We start from the raw sequence: 21,961 nt of genomic DNA, 5'->3' as shown, positions 1-21,961 counted from the left end.
ATCAAAGATCCACATGTTTGATGCAACAGATTTGCTGCGACAAAACTGAAATGTAAGGGAAAGACTTAAGCTTTTTCAAAGCACTGTTGAAAATGAAAATGCAAGTCATATTCTAACACCATGATTTTTGCAGTATTGGAAGCTCTCTTTACAACTGCTACTGCCCTTTAGTGTGCAGAGAACACCTTTTACAAACTGTATATCATAGTCCTTATCATCAGCAGCTCAAACCTAGCTTCTACTATCTGTCTTTTCCCATGCCATTCTGCTCCAAATGGGTGCGGTTAATACTCTAATAAACCTAAATTATGACACCTCATTTATTATGAGAATGGTGTCGCACAAGTAGTTGTGTTACAGCTCTGTCGTCAGCTGTTGGTGTTTGTCTTTATTCACCTGTTTTTGCGCCTGCAGTGTTCGCCTCTTTAAGGGCTTTAGCTCAGATCTAATTTCACACAGACATTGTCTGGCTCTCCCTCCTCATGTTTACATTCACTAGTCTGCATCTACATATTTGGCATCCTCGAATAGCTCCCTGCTGTCCGTGACATTTCTGCATTCATTTGGTCCTGCTCCCAAACTGCTGGCAAGATTAAACCCATGATTACCTGTGTTCCCCCTCACAATGGGAAATACCTTTTGCCTGGGGGAGGAGAGGGAGACTCATTATGTTGACCCACTGAATGTCAAGGACGGTCACTTAGGCCTTTCATTACTGGAGTGCCTCTACCAGATGTGCATTTATTGAATGTGACTAGAAAAGAATTGTAGTAGTGTCTAGACATTTGACTGGTGCAACATTGTTGTCAGACTTATTGACTGTCTTGACCCTCTGCTGTCCTTTCCTAGACTGTGTATATGTTTTCTTTGTTATCTGGAAACTAACTTTAAAGCCTCGTCTGCCCCATGTTCTTCTGAATATGTTAAATATACAGTAACTGCCTCATGATAGTGTTCAGTCATTTAGAAGACATATTTCAAAAAAGTATGTTAGTTACATGTTGACACAGTGCTGGTGTTACAGGAAAGGGAGTGATGGCATTAATGACAGTGACAGAGTAGAAAGAGGGAATTTTTGGCAGCATCAAGAATGGCGACACGGTCCTTGGGGTGGGGGCTGGCTGGAAGCAAATTTTCAATTAATTTTATGCACTTCCTTTTCTGGCTGAGTGCACATTAGCTTGTGAAGGTCAGCCCAATCTGTGGAATGAAATTGGCTAAATGGTGTGCACATATTTATCATTTGCTCACTTTTATTGTTCTTGTCATAGCTCCAGTTGACAGAGACAGTTTAATCTCAGTCACATAACTTTCTATCTAGATGCTGCCAAACATGTGTCTCTTTAATATTGCTTTGCCACACATCATGTTATGCTGACAAAGTCACAAATGAACCAACATACATTTCTAAATGTGTGTTTTGGGAGAAATACAATATTCAGTATGTGAGTCAATATGTGATTTAATATTATAGGTCATAAGGGCAGGCTTGTGTTTAGGAGACACAATGTGCATGCACTTGAATATGTCTTCCTCACATTTAACGATTCCTTTTTATGATGACAGATGTGGTTTTAAATGTTAAAGCAGATTCAGTAAAACCATCTCTAAGTGCGTCTGTTGTGCTAGACCACAAATTAAGTTGTTGCTGGTGTGATAGCGGTGGGGGTTGGGGGGGACTTGTACGCATATGCAATTTCCTTTGACAAGATTAAGGGTTATATTCTTCTGAAGCTCTCAGGGCTGAACCTGTGTAGGGTCGGTGGTAGGGGGGGGACAAATCATCTTCACTACATTCTGTCTCCCCTCTCCGCTTTCTGCTGACACTGCGTTGCATGGAATAATCTGGCGACCCCTCCTTCTGTTCATCTTTTGACTTTTTAAAAGACCAGATGTATTCTGCATGTCTGACACCTTATTAAGCCCTCGGAGGCTCAGGGGATTGTGACATTTTTATTTTGTGCAATGTGAGTCGATGCGGCAGCTTGTATGGACTTTAATTACCGTGTCAGTAGGCCAGTGCTGTAATGCATTTGAAAGAAAGTCTCCTAAACATAATGGAGACAAGATCTGAAGGCTGATGGAATGAGTTATCATAATTAATGTTAAGGCTACCGTGCATTGCAAAGGCTAAAACATAGCTACCATGACTTCCATGTTGATTTTCTTAACTTGGATTAAGTGTGAAATCACTACTGGCATTGCAGATGAATTAGCCCGTCGCTTCATGAATACATTATGACTAGGGATGTCCGATAATATCGGCCCACCGATATTATCGGCCGATATTGAGTTAAAAATGTAATATCGGGAATTATCGGTATCGGGTTTTTACAACCGATGTTAGTTCTGTAGGCTTCAGCATTTCCGAGTGTACCTGAATGCAACACGGGCCGTTTACAGGCGCGTGCTTGATGACGTATAACAACAACAACACGCTTCACTCTTAGGTTGCTAACCGTGGCTAACAAGCTTCAGCTCTCCCGGTGCATGAGATGTCCGAGGTTTTGAAGTATTTCCAAGTGTCACCTACTAACAGTATATGTGCGCTTTGCAATGACTGCAAGGCGTTAGTTATGTGAGGAGGCAACAAGGCGTCTTCCTTTAATACATCACATTTGATTACCCACCTGAAGAAGAATAATGCGGAGTTAAACGCTACATCTGTGCAGCAAAGTGATGAGAAGAAGCAACAGCCGACACCGAGAAACAAACTTTTTCTATCGTTCAGGATGCCGGATTCACCAAACGTGTGGAGTTCCTCGAGCCCCGTTATGTCTGTATAACGCCCAGGCGCATATATTTCTCAGACCGGTGCTGACCCGAACTGTACAGCCTTGTTTACTGTCACGTCGAGAAGCTAATTTCTGGTGCTGTATCCGTTAGATCCACTACAGGTTAGCATGTTGAGCTTAACTGCTAATTTATTGATTGTATTATTTGCCAAGTTACGGCTCAGTCGTTACTCAGTCTGGGAAAAGAAAACTATGTTTGTTTACTACTCTGGACTGTAGATATGCATCTTCCTTGTTTTGATATTGTCTGTAGTGTTTGAGGCAAAATATTCTCTCTAAAAACACAAACAAATAAATGAATGGCACTTTTTTCAATAACTTATTTTGTACAGACTGTGTTTACATTTGAAAAGCCGTGTTGCATTTATGTATGCATCCAGTGGGGCATCGCAATAGAATTAGGCATAATGTGTTAATTCCATAGTAGGTGATATGTGATGAATTTTGGTGTAAAAAGGCTGCATATATCGGTATCGAGTGATATCGGTATCGGAAATTAAGGGTTGGACAATATCGGAATATCGGATATCGACAGAAAAGCCAATATCGAGCATCCCTAATTATGACTACGCGTCTAATGGTTAGGAAACCCATCCCTGGATATAAACTAGATACAACATAGAGAGGTTATGTGCTGAAATGTATGCACATCTTATATTCTAAACACATGGAAGGGAAAAGGCACTAACAAGCTTCCAGACAGTGCTTTTCATTTCTGCACAGCCTCACCCAGAGGACGTCTGTATGAGGGGTGTTAGAGGTAGATTGCTGGACGCCTTGGGGGTATCTCGTGTTGGTTCTTTGTTCTCTAACGCAGTAAGAGAGACCACCTAATCTGTCACCGTCAGGTACACCCGGGAGGATGAGTCGTGATAAATACAGGAGGGGATTTGAGTGGACACTTAAGAGGGCTTCTTTATGACTTTTATATGAGTATAGGCAGAATGCTACGGTTAATAAGAAATACCTCAGGCCGCAAACACTTTTGTATGTAGTTTTTTAAAGAGATATTTTCTGCTTTGTTTGAGACCATTGCACCTCCCTGTTTCCTAACCATAAGATAATTTTGCACAGATCTCAAATGACCTTCAGCTTAGTTTGTTGTCCCATGAATAAGGTGCATATTTCTACTTTGATCATAGTTATTTAGACACATGCTAGGAAAACCTATAGAAATCTTTTTTAGTAGAGCACTAGAGACAAACATGTCTAAGCATCCAGACAAGCAGCGGATAGTTAAACTACTAGGGTAAAATGAAAAAGACCACTAGTTTATTATCTATTTTTAGAAGACCAGGCATAGGAGATCACAATTCACAAAGTTTTTACAAGTCTTTTTGAGGATATTTGACCGCAGAGCACTTTAGGAAACCTAATTAGTAACCTCCTGATGTTGTACCGTAGGAGACAGAGATACAGAGGGTCATTGATTTTGCTCTAAATTGTAACGCTTTGCTGATATTGTGAAGTCCATTAGTATCCACATCAGTGGACAGTGGAAATTCCCGGTCGTTGCGGGTTATAGTTTCTCGCCTCTGCTGGTAATTAAAACTATGTTCAGGAGTCAATTCTCCGACCATGTGGTGTTTATAGGTTGGTGAATGGGAGGAAGCCTTTCCCCTTCCATTATTAGTGGGAGCAGGGTCTGGATTGATTCAGGCACATTTCCAGCTTCAGCAGACTGCCTCCTTCATGCCAGTTTTCTGAGCGACACTGCTTAATGAAACTCAGCAGCGAGTACTTGCATGTTGTGCATTTATAAAGATAATCTGTAGTTTGCTGAAGAGCCAGAGTAGAAAAATGTAGGACGATCTTAACCTGACTTCAGAGGCTGTCTTACTTATTATATGTCAGAAACTTGAAGGACTTAAAAAATACAAATACGAATGCATCTCTGAAAGAAGCTGCCATCAGTAGCAGTTGTACTGAGACACATTACAATAAGAAAAGATTATCACAGAAATTCAATTTTAATGCTTCAGTTCTGTGTCTTTGAGTATGCACAAACACAAAACCCAATGAATTGCAAAAGTGTGTGTAACTTGCGTGTATTAGGGTTGTCACAAAACTAGAATTTCAAAATCGATACGATACCCAGGAAAATAATCGATACGCGATACCATTTTTCGCTGCCACAGGGAGAAAATTACAAAATATGAAGGCATCATTTTTAAAATAAAGAACAATACAAACATCAATAATAACACTTTTAAAAAGGTGTCTGATGTAGTGAAAGTAAAAAAGAAAACACATAACTGTAGGGTGTATATATGACAAATGTGTTCAAATGATCTGATTGTTTTATTGTGTTGTATAGCTCAGCTTTCTGTGTGCATAAAAATGTCTGGTTATCTTCTGTGTTTCTGCTGACTTGGCTCCATATTATTGTTTCTGATTAAATAGAGTTTGTATAGCAGCTGCCACTGTTTCTGTCTTGTTGCTGGTTGACTTTTCAGGACTGATGAAGTTAGCTTCTTAGCTCTGCAGTTAGCGTTGTTGTGTATTATTAGCCGCTAGCCTCTAGCTTAATGAAAACTTAACAGACATGTTTAATACTTCCGTGTTGTCGAAACGGTAACTTTACTGACTCTCTTAACCACCTTAAAGACACTTACAACTTTGTTGTACTACTTGTTTACATCCTTAGCCTTTCCCTGGTCGTTATCGTTATAAATACTTCCAAAGGGGTCATCCCTATGTTCCAGGGGTCCTATGTTCCCCAAAAAGGTCCTATGTTCCCCGGCTGCATAAGCCTCTGCCTTCGTTGATTTCATTCAGCATTTGTTAGGGTTAGGGGTTACGGTTAGGGTCAGGGTTAGGGGGTAGTGTTAGAGTCTACATAGACCTATTTGCCGTGGAATTCAGCACTGACTATGGAAAAAATAACAGACCATGGAACAACAGACCCTTTTCTAAAAAAAGAGTCCGATGTTCCCTGGTCATGTATAAAGCAGGGAACATAAAGACCCGGAGAACATACTGTAGGTATGCTCCCCTTTCAGATAGCACTTTTGCTTTGTTAATTTTCCACTGAAACTGGTGGTGAAGGTCCTCCAGCAGCAGTGCTAGCTGTCTTCAGTCAGCTCAGTGTTGTAAACGTGATGAACCAGTGTTCATGTGCTCAGAGAGACGAGCTGTCGCTTCCGTCTTGTTTTGTCTGCAGAGCTGCTGGGTGATGGTACGGGTCACTGGAGGATGATGAAGCTGCACTGTTGACGGCAAAAGTATTGGTACTTTTGCAAGTTAGTATCTAATCCAATATCAAATTTTGGTATTGATTATTTTCCGAGTATATATTTTTTTTGACAATGTGTGTTTCTATGTATTATATTTTTTGTTGGAATGGTATAAGAGTACTGGCAACAACTTAAACAGTGTAAATAAAAGTCTTGTGTATTATTGATGTTTTGCTGTAGTAGCAGACCCTGCTATTGCATGCTTTGTGGTTGTAGAACAAACTGTATGGCTGACATAATGCTGGTTTAATACTGCCACGTCAAATATCATGTCCAACAATGAGTTCACCATGGCTTGCGTGTGTGTGTATATGTGCATGTCTGTGTCTTTGTCTTGCCTACTCCTTAGAGGCTGATAGTGGGGGATTTCTAGCTGTCAGCTAAAAATGCTGATGTTGCTTTTTCCGTGAAACCAGACTGTAGACATTTCCATACGCCTTACAAAAGCTTGCCGTGGATCCCAGACAAAAGGACAATCTGGTTGTGGAACCTTATGAATATGTAAGAATAAATCGAACATATAATGATCTATTCAAATCTTTGTTGATACGTAACAAGAGTCCCCTATTGTGTCAAAAACATATAAAGAAATGTTCATCCGCTCTTCTTCTTTCCTTATTGCCCTATTACATTCATTGTCAACATTTCCTGCATTTTTATTTTTTTCATGCTTTTTCTTTCTGCCAAATCCACTTTATAGCAATTAATGCTGCTAATATATATACGCCTAATATTGCATTGTTTTTAGATTTTCAGCGGACAGAATGAAACCTCCCATATGTTTATTTTAACAGCTCACCCGTTGTGATATAGGAAATCGCATTAAAGTAGTGGAGATGGGTTTTTTACAGACCAATGTACGATGGCCCTGAAAGCTCAACACACTGCTAATTAAGAAAACGCATGCAAAGAGAGAAAACCTATTTACCAATTTGACAACACATACATATCATCTACAAATTAAAAAAAAAAGTAAATACAGAAACATGCTGAGAGTCTTGCAGAACACAATGGAAAACAACATTACATTCATTCTTTGGACAACAATACGATATTTTCTGATGTAAAAAAAGTCTTCTTTTATATGATTTGATTGAATTCAGTGGCCTGGGATTGATATAACAATTTCATTACTGAGCTCCTCAAGACATTTAATGAATGTATTATATCTTTCATATTTTAAAGATGACAATATATATCGATATTTCCACTTGCATCGATGATATTGGGTTGTTGATCAATGAATTGATAAATCCATCCAGACCAACGTATTGTTACCCCTAATGAACAGACCTGGACACACCTGGGACACATTATTTGTTGTTGCCATGGTTTGTGGCTCATGAAGTTACTGAATTTGAATATCTTGTAGTGGAGAAAGAGCAAACACTGTAAGTTGTTTTCCCTTTTAACGTTCTGATTGCATGATCCAGATATTATTTTAGATACTTGCTATTAGCTCTGAGCTGATTACTAGCTTACCAATTCAAATCTATGTTATGGAATCAGAATGTTTTAACAAAAAAAGTACATTACTTTATTTTTATTAAATTACTTTAAATGTTTTATAACTCATTTATGTTGCGTTCTGTGTGACTTGCAGCATTTTTGTATTGGTTGTGTTTTTGAATTACTTCCTTATTGGCCCACTAACTCTGTTTATATCTCACTTTGTCTAAATTTTCCTTTTAACCTCACATATTGATATTCTCTGTATGATGAGCAGTTTTATAAGCTTGAAATAAGAGTTGGTATACAGCAAGAGAGGCCAATGTATTTGTCATAATAAGCTGGTTTCTTTCTGCTATTTTCCTTTGATCTATCCATGGTGTTGTTGTTTGCTCCCTACTTTAATGCTTGCAATAAATACCAAAGCTAGGGGATCAATTTCAGATAACCCGAAGCCGTTTTGATTCAGCCCTAGTGGCATATAAAACAACAACTGACCCAGATAATCAAGAGGCAATTCAGCCTGCTCTCTTTACAAGGCTCTGTGTCAGCTTGTTATAAGAATTTCTGTATAAATAATGCAAGTGGATAGAAGAATTCCCTTATTAATCCCGCAAGGGTTAGGTGCCTTGCTCAACAGCACCTCGGCAGTGCCCATGAGATGAACTGGCACATCTCCAGCCACCAGTCCACACTCTATTCATGGTCCAAACAGGGACTCAAACTGGCGACTCTACAGTTCCCAGCCTAGTCACCTATGGACTGAGGTACTGCTGCCCCAAATAATTAGGAATTTCTGTATTTCTTTAAATTGGACCCTATTTCCCATGTATTTGTGTCTAAGTTAGTAATGCTAACAACATATTTTGAAACTGGTCCAGTATTGGTCTTGTAGTGCTGCAGGCCGGCAGCCGTGAACCATGCTAAAATGGAATAGTATGGAGCAAGAGTGACCGCTGATGTATGTTCAGTCGCCCACTAAAAGTATTTGCTTTTGCCACTGACAGGCTCAGATTGTTATCATAAGAGTCTGACAAAATAATGGAAAGATGTAGAAATTTCTGTTATCCTGCCTTGCTTTCATGTGTAGCTACTGATGCAGGTCAACACAATAACTTTAGCTAATAGCATTAGCCTACCTCTGCTCTGTCTGCAGCTCTCCACTCCTGGAACAGCATTTGTCTTCATGAAAGTCTTGCGATGTATCCAGCGTGTTAGGATCCATTTGTTGCACAACTACCAACAACATTGTTGTTCCCATTTGTCACTTAAACACTAAAACGTGGGGAAATAAGGTCCACATTGAAAAATACATTGAAAAATCCCCTTTAACTCCAGTTAGGTTGTTTTGGTTTGGTTGTCTTCATCAAAATTTAATTTCATTATAGATGGGATAACGGTGACTCTGTGTTGCTCCTGTTGCATCTTTATATTGTATTATTAGATATTAACATAGTAGTCAGTAGAGTTTTTCCTTATGTGGGTATATTTTGGGTTTCATTATCTAGATTAGTGTCTTTCACACTTATCGAGAATTCAGTGTCACTGTAGGTGAAGGTGTTAATGTGAAAGGGGTGTCTGAAAAACTGCTTTACAGACCCAGAACGCACAAAGTGATTTAACTCCACCTCTAAGGTGAAGAACCAGAGAGAGAATGGTGTTATAATGATGAAAAGCTGAGGTTTTTCACAGCACGAAATATCTGGCACAGCAGCAGTCAGTGATGCTCATCCACTGCTTTTATCAGCAGCAGTCACACAAGAGCTCTCAAAGAAAAACTCAGTCTAATAGGACTTTTACAGGAATGGGACATTTTGGCTAACTGCGCAGTTCATTTTATATATTGCATAATCACATTTCACTTTGTATTTCGGATGAATTCCTCCTTATGTGAATCAAATATTGACTGCTTTTCCAGTGATGCAGTAGAAACATAAATTAGAAATGTTTCAAAAGGTTTTCATCTATATAGCCTATGATGTGTAGACTGTAGCATTATGCTAAGCAGTGTAGTGCAGCGTGCGTGGTATGCACGTGTTTTTTAATCAGCACTCCCTTCAATTATCTGCTTGTATCCACAATGATTGCAGACACATTCAAACAGAGAAAAGGGAGAAGGCTCCATTATGCCCGTCTGCCATGCCCAAGGCTCAGGCTCTCCTGACAGACGTTTGTGTAGAGACCCCTGCCCTCCTGCTACTGAGTTGCATCTGCCTCGCTTACTGAGCCAGGCCCATATGAAAACAGCACTGCTGTGAGAGAGAACTGGCTGAATGCTAATACTGGCCTTGAGTAGACGTCACCACCTGCAGCCCTTTTCTGTGGCAGCAGGAAAAGCAAAGGCAGGGTGCGTTTTTAGTCTGTTAGAAGCTAGCATTACCGCATGCCTAAAGACAGGCCTCTGGTTTATTTCAATGTGATTCCCAGGGAACAATTACAAGACATGGACAGATTCCAAGAGCATTAGAATCAGAATGGAGGCCGGCGGAGACTGAGTTCACTCAAGGCTGGCCTTCCTCTGAGGTGATTGATTGGGCTTTAGCATCGTCCTCCTGAGAGGAAGACTGGGACATTGGGACCGGCTTTAACTGATGGCAAAATAACTCTCAAGGACACAAAGGTTATTGAGGATAACCCTTCCTGAGAGGAAAATATGTTTGCTGCATTGAAAAGGCAACATAACTCTGGAAAAATCGGGGAAAAAAGTTTAGGCTGCAGTCATTTCTGCTAATTGTACATTTGAGCACCACTTCAATAACAAAGTCTTGTTCTTACCTTTAACTCACAAATTACAGCCTCACTAATTTTTGATCACCTGATAGTTCAAACTTTGTGCTGCTGCTTCATGTTCAAAGCTTTCCACTGGTATTCAAATTTCCTGTTTCCTTATTTTTCACCTCCATAGTTACAAACAAGACAATCACTGTCTCATTCTCTTATTGTTTTCATATTGGACTTGTTAATATTCATTGACATTACCTGCTTGAACTTTCTTTAACTTTTCACTGCTGTTGTGTGCTACTTTTGGAGCTGTTTCTGCGACGCTGCAAGCCAAATGTCCCATGAGGATGACAGACGATAGACCTTTATTGTTCAGCAGCTGCAAGAATTAATGATGTAAGCACTGAGTTCAGCGACTGTCTGCTCTTTCCTAGATGGACTGGAAATTATGCAGATTTGGATATTGCCAGCTGATCAATCTAAAAAGTCTCAAGGGTAGAGAAGCAGTGAACTTAGTCGATGATGGGGTGCAGGCAACAGCTATTGATAATCATATATTTAACTGTACAAATTTTCAGACCTGTCATTCCTCCTCAGCACAGCATGCTGCAAGTATCCCAACTGTAGGGAAATTCTATATTTGTGGAAAATCCTAATTTCTAATTCCTGGGTACAGTATGAATGTTTGATCTGTCCTACATCATTTTTATTTTTATTTTAATGCTTTAAGAGATATTTTGTTGATGTTAATCTAGGACTGTGTCATGGCAATGTGAGCATTGTGTTAAGATGAGTGGTGTTTGGCCTTTCTCAGTGGTGGAAGTCCCCTGAGCATCGGATAGTTACAGATTTAGAAAATTACATGTTTCGGGTCTTTCTGTGGATTTCTGCAGATTTCCGATCTCTTTAATTACTGCGTCATTTTGTCAGTTACATTGTTTCGTTATGTTATGCTTTTTAAATGTTTCTAAAAAAGTGAGACATCCACACTGGAAAAAAGAAGATTTGAATAGATTTGAAGAATTAACCAGATATTCTTAGAGCACTCCCTTATCCCTAGCGTAACTGTACAAAAGATAAATCAAACCAAGGCAGTTGAATAAGCAGTGTCTGTGGAAAAAGTCATGTATCATCAACAAAGCAAAGGGTCTGGTCATGAAGTGCTGTTCATAGGTTTTTATGACAAGCTATACACTCTTGTGTGCAGCTTCTCTGTGCCCTAATACATCATCTAAGGAGGACGAGGAGAGATTTTTACACACTTGTTTCATAGCATTGGTGTGTCCCTGGCCCTCTGTTAAACTTGTGACCTGACCACAGGAAAAAGAGTGTACAAAATTGATTTTTATAGTAGCAGCTTGTTCATGTTAGTTTTTTAGTAACCACAGTGACAAACATACTGCATTTCCTGTCCTGCTTCTTTATCCTGAATTTGAATGTAAATATTGAAATGAATTGAATGGCATTTGCAGAAATGCTGACCAGATATAGTATCAAAAATGAGGTTGGACATTATGGAAATCTTAAGACTAGTTAAAGTTAGAGTTTAATGTGAAGCGGTGTCATAGCTAATTAGAATAATGAGAGGACATTTTGACTCACAGGATCGTAGCTGGTGCCAAGATGTGCCCAGAGAGAGCATTCAAGTTTAAGGAGAATGTTCTTGCTGAGTCACTTCCTCTATTGATTATAAATGTTGTCTATGAAGCATCTTTCTTGCCTACAGTGTCAAATAGTGATCACACCTTTGCCTTGATTGCAAACTTTTCAAAACGAATGTAGACAGTATTGGAAATTGACTAAAATGTATTTATTTTGGGAAATGGCAGTGGGTCTGGCCATAGCCAAGTGCTTTTAATTTTATAGCCTAATGTGTCCATAGATCTTCAAATTCTGCCACTAGAAGTTTATGCAGATCTATTTATTTATTTTCCGATGCTGCTACTTCGACAGTTTAAAGTTATTATTCTTTGTAAATCATTTCCTCACCAGATCCTGTGTTAATGATTTCAGTCGAAATATTGTGTCTTTATTTTCTTACCCTAAAAAAATATGGTCTTTCTGTCACTAGTTTGTAACCAATCCGCTGTCAGTCTTGATGGCGTTTTAGCCTCCGCAGCCAACGTGGCTTTGGTGTAGCCAGCAGATATCTGTATAATGGATATTCGGGACAAAAACAAAAGAATAAATGGTGGAATTGTTATCAAATGATTGTCTGATGAGTTCTGAGATTGCATTTGAGCCAATGAGTTCCGAGTTATTGAGTCTCTCAGCAATCACAGACCAGATTTTTCTTCACATGGGTTGTACCCCAATGATTTAACGCAATTGGACTCTTTTTATCCTCCTTGATGCAACCAAATTCTACTCAGACTATAAACAGAAACCAACATGCTACCAAGGTCAAAATCCTGTATGCATTCATGTGCAGATATCAGTTTATAGACTAGTAATTCAATAACTAGACATTCATACATGATGTCCAATGTAACCATGACAATAGTACTGGGAGACACACTAGAGGCTCAGCTGGTGATTTAGTAAACAGCTGGTCATTAGTGTTGACTTAAGTAACAGGTACAGTAAACCCTCCTGGGAGCCGCCAGATCGCCCATTATCTGCAGTAACCAAGACGACATAATGTCACAAGATGATGGTCACATGATTTTTATACTGCACCATATCATCAGGATATTTAATATAACATTAGTCTTCAAGCTGTTAGAAACACATGATTGTGGCAAAGGGTTATTTCAGGTTAGTAATGAGATCCCAAGTGTATCGTGGAGACAGGTTTACTGGTGTTTCACATGTGGAGCCATCTGTGTGCTTTCTTCATGCTGAGATATGTGGTCCGTGGATGCTGCCGTAGCTGTTGGTAGGAACATGCAGACCATTGGTAACATGACTCAGTATTACCTTTTTTGTTGAATGTGTTTCACTCTGAGGACAAACCCTCCCCTTCACCTCCAGCTTATCTGTTCACCCTGTCTGTCCATCTGCTCTCACTGCAGTCATTACATCCACGTTTGCCAGGTCTACTCTCAGCACTTCCCTCTGAGCCTCAGGGCTCGTTTAGAGCATCCCGGTCACAGAGACAGGGTGCCAAAGTTCCCCATCTGATGATAGAGCAATCCGAGGTTTCCGCCTCTTCAGGTCTCCTCTGCATGGACGGAAAACCCCAATGACAGTCTCGATCACCACATTGACAATCTGCCACACAGACTGTCTGCTACGTTTACTGCTGCTTTGTTAATACAATAGACAATATAACAAGCTTATCTGAGTAACACCCAGGAATATAACACAATATAAAACCTCTATACATGTTTATATATTTCAGTGTGTATGTCAACTGCCTGCAGTCATTAAATAGTTTGATGCCTTTCTTAGTTCTTTATTTCGAATCAAACTACTCATTACAGTCAATCAATATCAGTTTCAGTGTATGCTATATTTAGGATATTTTCATCTCTTTATCTTGTCGTTGCGCAGCCCTGTTTAAGTTTACACAGGGGGAACCTGAACCTGTTCAATGCTCTGCAAAGCCATTGGGCCCCTTTGACAAAAACAGTAATTTTGCCTCACAGAACACAGGAGTTGCTGGTTCTCGTCCTTGATTGGTTAGTCTAAATATAGATAAAATTGAATGTGTTGTTTTCTTAGGTGGCCATTTTTTTAAAGACCTAAACATTGTTCAGCTGCTCCCATCCGCAGCAGGACATTACTTAGTTTTTGGGGTGTGCCGACTTCCACTGTAGGTTATACACTGGATCAGAACCTCATACAACCCTTCTTCAAAAACTCCAAACTATCCCTTGAAGAGACCTGAATACCACAGTTAATTGGTATTCCTGTCTAATCCTAAAGAGCTTGAGAGCATCTGTGAGGAAAAGCATGTCACCTTGGGGTACAGGCTGTGGTTTGCTCACAAAAGAATCAATTTGAATAAAATGTATAGAGTAAAAACATGAGTAGAAAATGAAAGTGTGTTCAAATACATTCTCAATCCACTATATGTGATTACCTGTCCGTTCCTTTTCTCTCTTGTGCTCTGTCACTGTAGCTCAATATGAGAGCAGAGCTCTTATGCTGGGTTAGTATGTGGCAAATCAAGAGAAATAAAATGCAATCCCCATTTCACTCTAAAAGAAACGGATACATTGATCTTCTTGTTTTGTAAACTGTGCATCTGCCTTTGTTGTGCCTTTTTTTCAGAATGGTACTGACTATGGGTTCCTGGTGCGCCAGAACTCTGAACTCTTGCGAGCACTCGATGAGCTGGAGAAGACTTGTACCACACTGAGGGAGGAGAATGGCCTACTGGTAAGACTAAAAATAACCGTGTTTGTAGTCTTGACTGAAGGTTTCCTAGAAAGTAGGGCAGGTGCACAGGAACACATTTTAAGCATGCAGGTTTACAGTGTTTTGGGGGGTGGCAAAGACAAAAAAAGTTAAAGGAATCGTGGTTTTCATTTTCCAACACACAGTAGAGAGTTGCCTGAATGTTATTTTCTTTGGGTGCCAGCCGGCATTTAATCAGACAATTTAATGATTGGTTCGTATTAAAGGTCAATCCCCACATGGATAAGTGAATCAGCGTTAAAACATCCATGAACCCACTTATTTAAAATCACTAGACAGAAGGATCCCAATTATAGAAGAAATAATCAGAGCCACAATGCAAACTCAGTTTAAATCAGTGTATTGCACAACGAGCTACACTTGGCATCAGAAAATGTCTTTTAAATAATTTTCCAAAAGATCCAAATAATGTTCTCCAACAAAAACAGTCCAAAGTAAAATCAAAAATCACGTTTCAGTTTCAAGCACAACAAAATAAAGAAAGAATTTGAGATTGTTTAATTCTGTTTTAGTTGTTTTTTTTGTAGGAGTGAATCTTCTTAAACCAAGTAATAAATGATCTCTGATAAGTTATAGTTTCGTTTTTCCCCCCGTTAGGAATGGTGCCTCTTCCTAAACAATTTAAGAAATGATCTTTGAACAAGTGGGGAATCTCCAACATTGTCGATAATTCTGAGAATTATAAAACACGCACCCATGTAGAGACAGAATTTACATGCTGTCGTGCAAATAAGATCAATAACATAAGGCTATTTAGTTTGTTTACTGAAAGGACAAGGTATAGAGCTGTTCTATAGAAAGAGATCCTTAAATGGCTCCTGTTGGTATCTGACACTATTCAGAAAATACAATTCAGTAAAATGAACTTGACTTTCAAGGGGGGCGGGGGGTGCCATTGGGGGGGCGGGGCACCTCCCTAATATAATGGTAGGGGAAACACTGGCATGCATTGTTTGCACATAACTTGCTGTGATTCTGTTAGTAAATAGATATTTTCTTAAAGGCACTGTACTCAATATGGAAAGCATTGATATAACAGCAATCAACTCATTCCTATGTAAAGATATTGTGGAGTAATGGCGTCTTGAGCAGAGAATGAAGTCACTCTCCTGCTGTGTGTGTTCTGTGTAATCTAAATGTCTCTGTTGTTTGTTGTGATAGACAGTTCAGCATGTTAGTGCATGTGGCTGTGAAAAAATATCGGTATTTCGCATATTGGAAATAGGAAGTGTGCCACTTAATCCCTCTTCAATCCATTAATAAGTCTTCCTGAATATTTGTTCTTGTGGCTTTTTCGTTTGGCATTGCTGTGTGTGTGTTAGTATTTGCTGCAGGAATTGTCTGATGATATTTGTTTCCCATGTGTTTAGCGGAAGAGCAGCGCCCCGGAGACTGAGGAGAAGGTCAGGCGGCTGAGGAGAAAGAACACAGAGCTGGCTGTTCTTGCTAAAAGGCTGGAAGAGAGGGCTCGAAAACTGCAGGAGGCCAACCTGAGAGTGGTATACAGCATAAATAGAATACCTCTAAACTGTATTTCCCAGTGTTTGCCTTCCCTGTGACCCAAATGCGTGGGAGTGACTAATTATCAAGCACCACCATCCAAATCACCACATCACCATAATGTCGATAATGAGCTGAATGGAATAGTTCAGCATGTAATGAATGGGAGCCCTGTTGAAACATACCAGCACCCTATAGAATCATTTAATCCATCACTAGAATGGCTACAATGATTTTCAGTTTTCAGCAGGAAGTCTCTTTAAGATGTTATATCTCTAGAAAAGAGAGGCCGCAAAAAAAACAAAAAAACATTTAAATTCCTTCTGAAAAATCTCATGAGTTTACAATCTCTCCGTTTTATCTCTTTAGGGATACTGCTGATAGTGAGAGCAAACAGTCTCTGCTTTGTCTTGTGATGATGGAGATGGATTAAGGGAAGAAACACGGATAGCTCGGATGTCCATTCAGTAATGTTGTTGTAATGCTGATGTTTCACGATAACTCCAGCCTTCTGTAGAACAGTACTCTGCTTTCCCTGTACAGTAAAGGGCATCTACAGCAGTCATCCCTACATACCACCATGAGACTTTATAAATTCAAAACAGCTTGATTCATGTAACAATATTCTGATGAATCCATTAAATAAATTCCAACTTTCTGGTGATTAATACATGTTTCCTTCTTGCTCTTGTACAGGTGAATTCCCCGTCACTGATGAGACCTGGGTCGGTAGAACACTACAAGAGGGCGTTTGCTCGTCAGCGAGCTCGTGACCTTGCCCAGCACGCCGATACACTGCTGTCTAAGGATAAAGAGATTGCTGCCCTACAGCAAGAGTGCAGAGAACTGGAGGCACGGCTGGGCACCGCAAAGGTATTTACAACGCTCAGTAAATAGTTGGAACTGCGGGTACTGATTTGGACGAAGGCTCTGCACTTCTTAACTTACCTCTGATCTTTGTTGATCTTACAAGTTTTTTGCACTTAAACCCTACTCATCATCCCTGCCACAAGCTCGCTCTCTGCTGGACAACATGAGTACTACTCATCCTAACTCCCTCCTAAGCCCGTATTACAAAGGCTGCGTCACTGCTGATGACTAGATGACAGTGCAGAGTGCAGGAATAGGCTGTCTTTCTAAGTGCCTGTTTTTAATTACTGCGCCAGTGACTTAAGAGCTCATTCTCCTGTGTGAACATCTGTCGGGTTTAATAATGAAGTGTTGTACAGGGTGAGCTGTCTATTGATCTTATGAGGGTGGGTGTCTGTGCTGGATCCCCTGTTTAACACATTTCTCACCATGTGATAAGAGTGACAGGGCGGGAGGGTCAAGTGGCGTCTTCAACTAGAATGGGAAAATTTAGATTTAAAGTCCAAATGAGATGACTTTGTGTTTTGATGTCCATGACCAAGAATCAGTTTTATTGCCTGTTATGTTTTTACCTCTGCAGTGTCCCCTCTGACTATTATATTCACTACTACTAAAACACAATTTTAGAGTGTTTTGAAGTCAGTGCAAGAATGACAGATTACTCAGAATGCAGTTTGAAAAGTTGAACTGCTCAAATAAAATATCAATAATGTGCTGACTCGATGACGTTACTGTCTGATGGCAGTCTTTGATGCATGCGTCTGTGCCTGGGTAGGGCTCCCCTGTTCCATCTGGCAGAGTGGAATTTGAGAGGCTTCTCAGGGAGTCTCAGAGGGAGGTGCTGCGTCTCCAGAGGCAGCTGTCGGTCACATCATCCAGACAGCAGCACCGACATAGTCCTGACCCCGGTGGCCCAGGGAAGTGTGGGGACATTGAGGAGGAGGAGGAGGAGGAGGAGGACGAGGAAGAGAAGGTAAAGTCATGTCCTTATATCAGAGCTCATCTCTATGCTGACCCCTGTTGGTCTTGAAGCGATATTAGCAAGAGAACCTTACTGATGACATAAAGTCGACTCTACATGATATCAAAATAGCAAACTAAGCAAATTCTATCACAGTTGCTGTGGAGTCTGGATCTTTTTTGAAAAAAAAAAAACATGTGCGTACTGTAATCTAGGTCAGAGTAAAGGTGCAAAAACTCTAAAAATATGTCATTTAAAACAAACAGAGACCTGATCATGTTTTTACATCTAGAGGTATTGATGTTGCTGGTACTACAGTATAGTTTCGATAGTTTGGTGATGTAAAATTCAACCCACTGACTTTTTCCAAAACCTACTGTATGTTTATGTTGGCATGGATGCTGTTTTGCAGTGTTATATAATGGCTTGTGGTTGGAACCGATACTAATCTCCCACAAGCCATAATGAGATGATTTCCTGCCTTGAACTTGGGCCTGACATACCATATCAAAGTCACACACTCTGATCCTCTCTTCATTTAGTGACAATCTTCACTCTATTCAGTTCTTAGAAACAGTTACTCACTGGTGAAGTGATGCGCAGTTGGATCACTGGCCAAGAAGTTGTATATAATACAAGAAAAGGTTACACAATTCAATTCAATTCAAATTCTTTATTTGTAAGTGTGAAATTGCCACCCCACCGAACATCTGTAATAGGATATAATGCCTAAATGGCGTCCCTTTGAGAGGTAAAATTTCTGTCCAATAATATCAGATTACATCACTTAAAGGACTGAATCTTATGTATGGATTGTTTTGGTGAAATTCTCCACTGCCTGTGAAGTAGAGTAAATTCTCTGCCTGTGAAGCTCAAACGAGAATGCCGATTGTGGTAATCTCCCGTTTGTGGGACGCACACGCACTCCCAGTGGTACGCGCACACCCAGAAAGGGGCCATGTTGTGTGAACTCTAATCCCCTCTAACAACAGAATGGTACAGTCCAGTAATCCGCTCTCTGTTGCTGTGGCAGCGGTGAGAGGGTTTTGGGTGGTAGGTAAGACTCCAGCCGCACTAAAGACTTTTCTCGCTCACCCTGCTCTGGATAACTAGCAGGCCAAGGGAAGCCTTGACGTTGCCACAGATCACACGAAAGGGGTAGGTCATCTTCTGAGTTTTGTCATCTCTGTGTGTCCATGTCAGTGCTCCACAGTAGTTCTCCTTGGCTAACCTCATATGCGTCTGCTTGGATGTGAGCCTGAAGCTGTGCAGGACACAAAGTTGAGTCTTAACACTGAAAATGAATCAGTGTCATGATGAATCAGGAGGGCACGAGAATTGGCTAAAGGCAGTGAATGTTGCATTTGTGTTAGGTATTAAAATCACCAGCTTATTCTGATAGATTATTAGTATGTTACATGTCCCATGTTAGTATAACAAGATGACTCGCAGCTGGTGTTTTTACATATGCATTTCAATAAATTCTGTGCTAAGTCCCACCCATGTATGTGATAGATGCCACTTTCTTACACATTAGTCATGCATGAGGCCTGGTCAAGGGCAGCCTGTCACAAACCCCGTTTTATAACAGTCATATTTTGGAGCTTCCAGATGCAGAATTTAGACAGGCCGACTTAGTGACAGGGTGGTAGAGCGTTTGATTGGTGGACATCGATATGCTCTGTATTAAAAAGAAAATCAACGGCCAGGCCAATCCATTAAGGTGCTTTTAAAAGAAGTGATCCAGTTACCCGTTTCAGTAGTCTGCAGGGATTACACCAATGTGCTTATGGCATTCAGGGCCTGCTGAATGGGATCTGACCCTGCTTTAGTACGCATGGGCCCAAGGTGTACTTGATCCTTTAGTATACATGCACCACATCAGTGTCAAGTGTACACGATGGCACCTGGTCGGGGCGAGCCTCAAAGCTAGAAGCACATTAAAAGGCACCTGCTGAGGCTTCAACATGAGGATAGACTTTAGACTCTGCTGCTTGCTTCATAATGATTTATATTACTGTCTTTACACATCCAGAAGAATATGACCATTTATTTGATCTTATAACTAGTATGTTTTTAGATCAGTTTTGTCACATATTTCAATCCCATTCGATAAGCATTAGTGATCTCTGTTGATACATCAGGATGACTTGTCCTGTCTGTCATGACCCAATCAGGTGTAGTCTGAGAAATTGAACTGAAAATGTAAATAAAACAGTAAGTAGGGAGGGAGCAAAGCATTCAATCGAGCTGGAACTTTCCTTCAAGGCCAAATGTCTTTGAATAATTATACATTCATATGGTATAAAAGCCTGACTTAGAACTCTTGAGTACATAGCCAACAGGTATACACACATAAAATGTTTAAGCTCACAAGCACACCTAATTATATATACATTTTATAAAATGAAGGTACATGTTCACTAATAAATTGCTGCCACTTCAGGTCAAATATTTTCCCAGTCACATTCCTCTATTCATTTATAACAAGTTTGTCACATGTGTCACAAAATATTCTATTCATATCTGTCTATATGTGTTTGAGCATCCTCACCCGCAGTGTCAGGTGATTCTAGACCAAGCACATTTTCACTCAGAGCTACGACCACCTTTTGTGAAATGGCATTAGTAACACAAGTCAAAGAGATTTAATAAGTACCGTAGCTTTCGAAAGCTGGAGCTTTGACATTGATGCTGAAATCATAGCATATTTGAATTTGACCAATTACTCAGCACATGACATTATTTGGTTTGGTGATAATACATAGTAAATGTTAGACCAACACAACACTATAAATCAATGTGCAGTTTAACTATAACGTTACATTTTTAAACTTTCAAAATGCTAACAAAACAGAAATTTGAATTGAGAAATCACTGCTGTTGGTATACAATCCTTAAACCACGCTCCCATAAAGGAGGGTATGTTTTATTATAATGGTTCAAATGTTATTCACGTTTATATTAATACAACTATTTCTTAGAATTCATTATAGATGGTAATTAATCAAGACTGTGATCAGTTTAGGTCAATGCAAGATTCTTGCAAATACACTGAATGATTTATCTATTCAACATATAGTCTACAGGCATTCTGGTAATACTCTGACGTGATTTACCCACATTAAGATATCATTGAATATTCTGGAATTGATTAAAGTAGTAAACGGCAAGAAGTGTTTCCCTCTGTTTGGTGGTAGGATTGAAACAGCTGGAGATTCCCTTCCCTGTTTTTCCCCTTTTCTTGCAGGATACATTTAGATATTTATCTTTTGTAATAAGAATCACTGCTGAATTGAATTGAATATTCATTGAGAATGGGTTGAAAGGAATCAGCCCAAAATTCCTATTAAAACCATCTGAACACCTGTTTATGTACAACTCAAATTCTCACCAGAAAGGGACAATATCACTGCCCAGACATGACGTGAATTTAGGAACTGGTACAGGAAACCCCCAAAATGAGCACATTTTGGTACTCCTTCAACACTTGATCATTCAGATCTATGCAATAATTAACTCAATAATAAAATATCAATTTGCCACAATGTGCTGATGACTTATAAGCCTTCATTTTGTTCCTAAATGTGTTATAGTTTTGATGCTGTATATGGGGCTTGTAAAATGTCAAACTGCATGCAACTCAAAAATGATGTATGCTATTTGGATTTGTTGGAGCACTAACGTTCGACTCAGTCGATCCATTTGAGAATAGAGAATTAAAAACTGCAGCATGACCATGTAAAATGCCTAAAACATGCCCCTCTTGTTTGGTCAGTTTTGTTAGGTTAGTGTGTTGGCACATAAACCTTTGAAATGATTTATAAAAGCCTAAGCCTCAGTCTAATGCTCTCTATGACAGTCCCTTTATTCCTCATAACATTGTATAAATGAGGCATTATGCAATTTTCCCCCCTCTGTGCTCATCTGTCAAAACCATGTCAGAATTATATCCCATGTCGCCTGATTATATTTGCTTTGAACTCATCATTGTGAGCTCACATTCCCTTTACGAAAAGGATTGGTCTTTCTAAGGGGTTTGACCCTCAGACGATGTATGTCAT

The 21,961-nt window shown here is 39.8% G+C and overlaps 1 protein-coding gene across 1 annotated transcript in view; it reads left to right on the top strand.

The window, feature by feature from the left end:
• Positions 1-21,961, top strand: part of tspoap1 (TSPO associated protein 1) — a gene marked incomplete at its 5' end in the record, with an annotated part of 65,077 nt that overhangs the window by 13,190 nt on the left and 29,926 nt on the right. The window contains 4 exons of the mRNA XM_083927499.1: positions 14,420-14,527; positions 15,937-16,065; positions 16,763-16,939; positions 17,712-17,909. Of these exons, the coding sequence (XP_083783625.1) occupies positions 14,420-14,527; positions 15,937-16,065; positions 16,763-16,939; positions 17,712-17,909 (612 nt within the window). The remainder of the gene's footprint in view (positions 1-14,419; positions 14,528-15,936; positions 16,066-16,762; positions 16,940-17,711; positions 17,910-21,961) is intronic.

Source organism: Echiichthys vipera (assembly GCF_963691815.1).
Source record: "Echiichthys vipera genome assembly, chromosome: 14".
Lineage (NCBI taxonomy): Eukaryota > Metazoa > Chordata > Actinopteri > Perciformes > Trachinidae > Echiichthys > Echiichthys vipera.
Note: the sequence above shows the minus strand (reverse complement) of the source record. Positions and strands in the feature narration are given on the sequence as shown.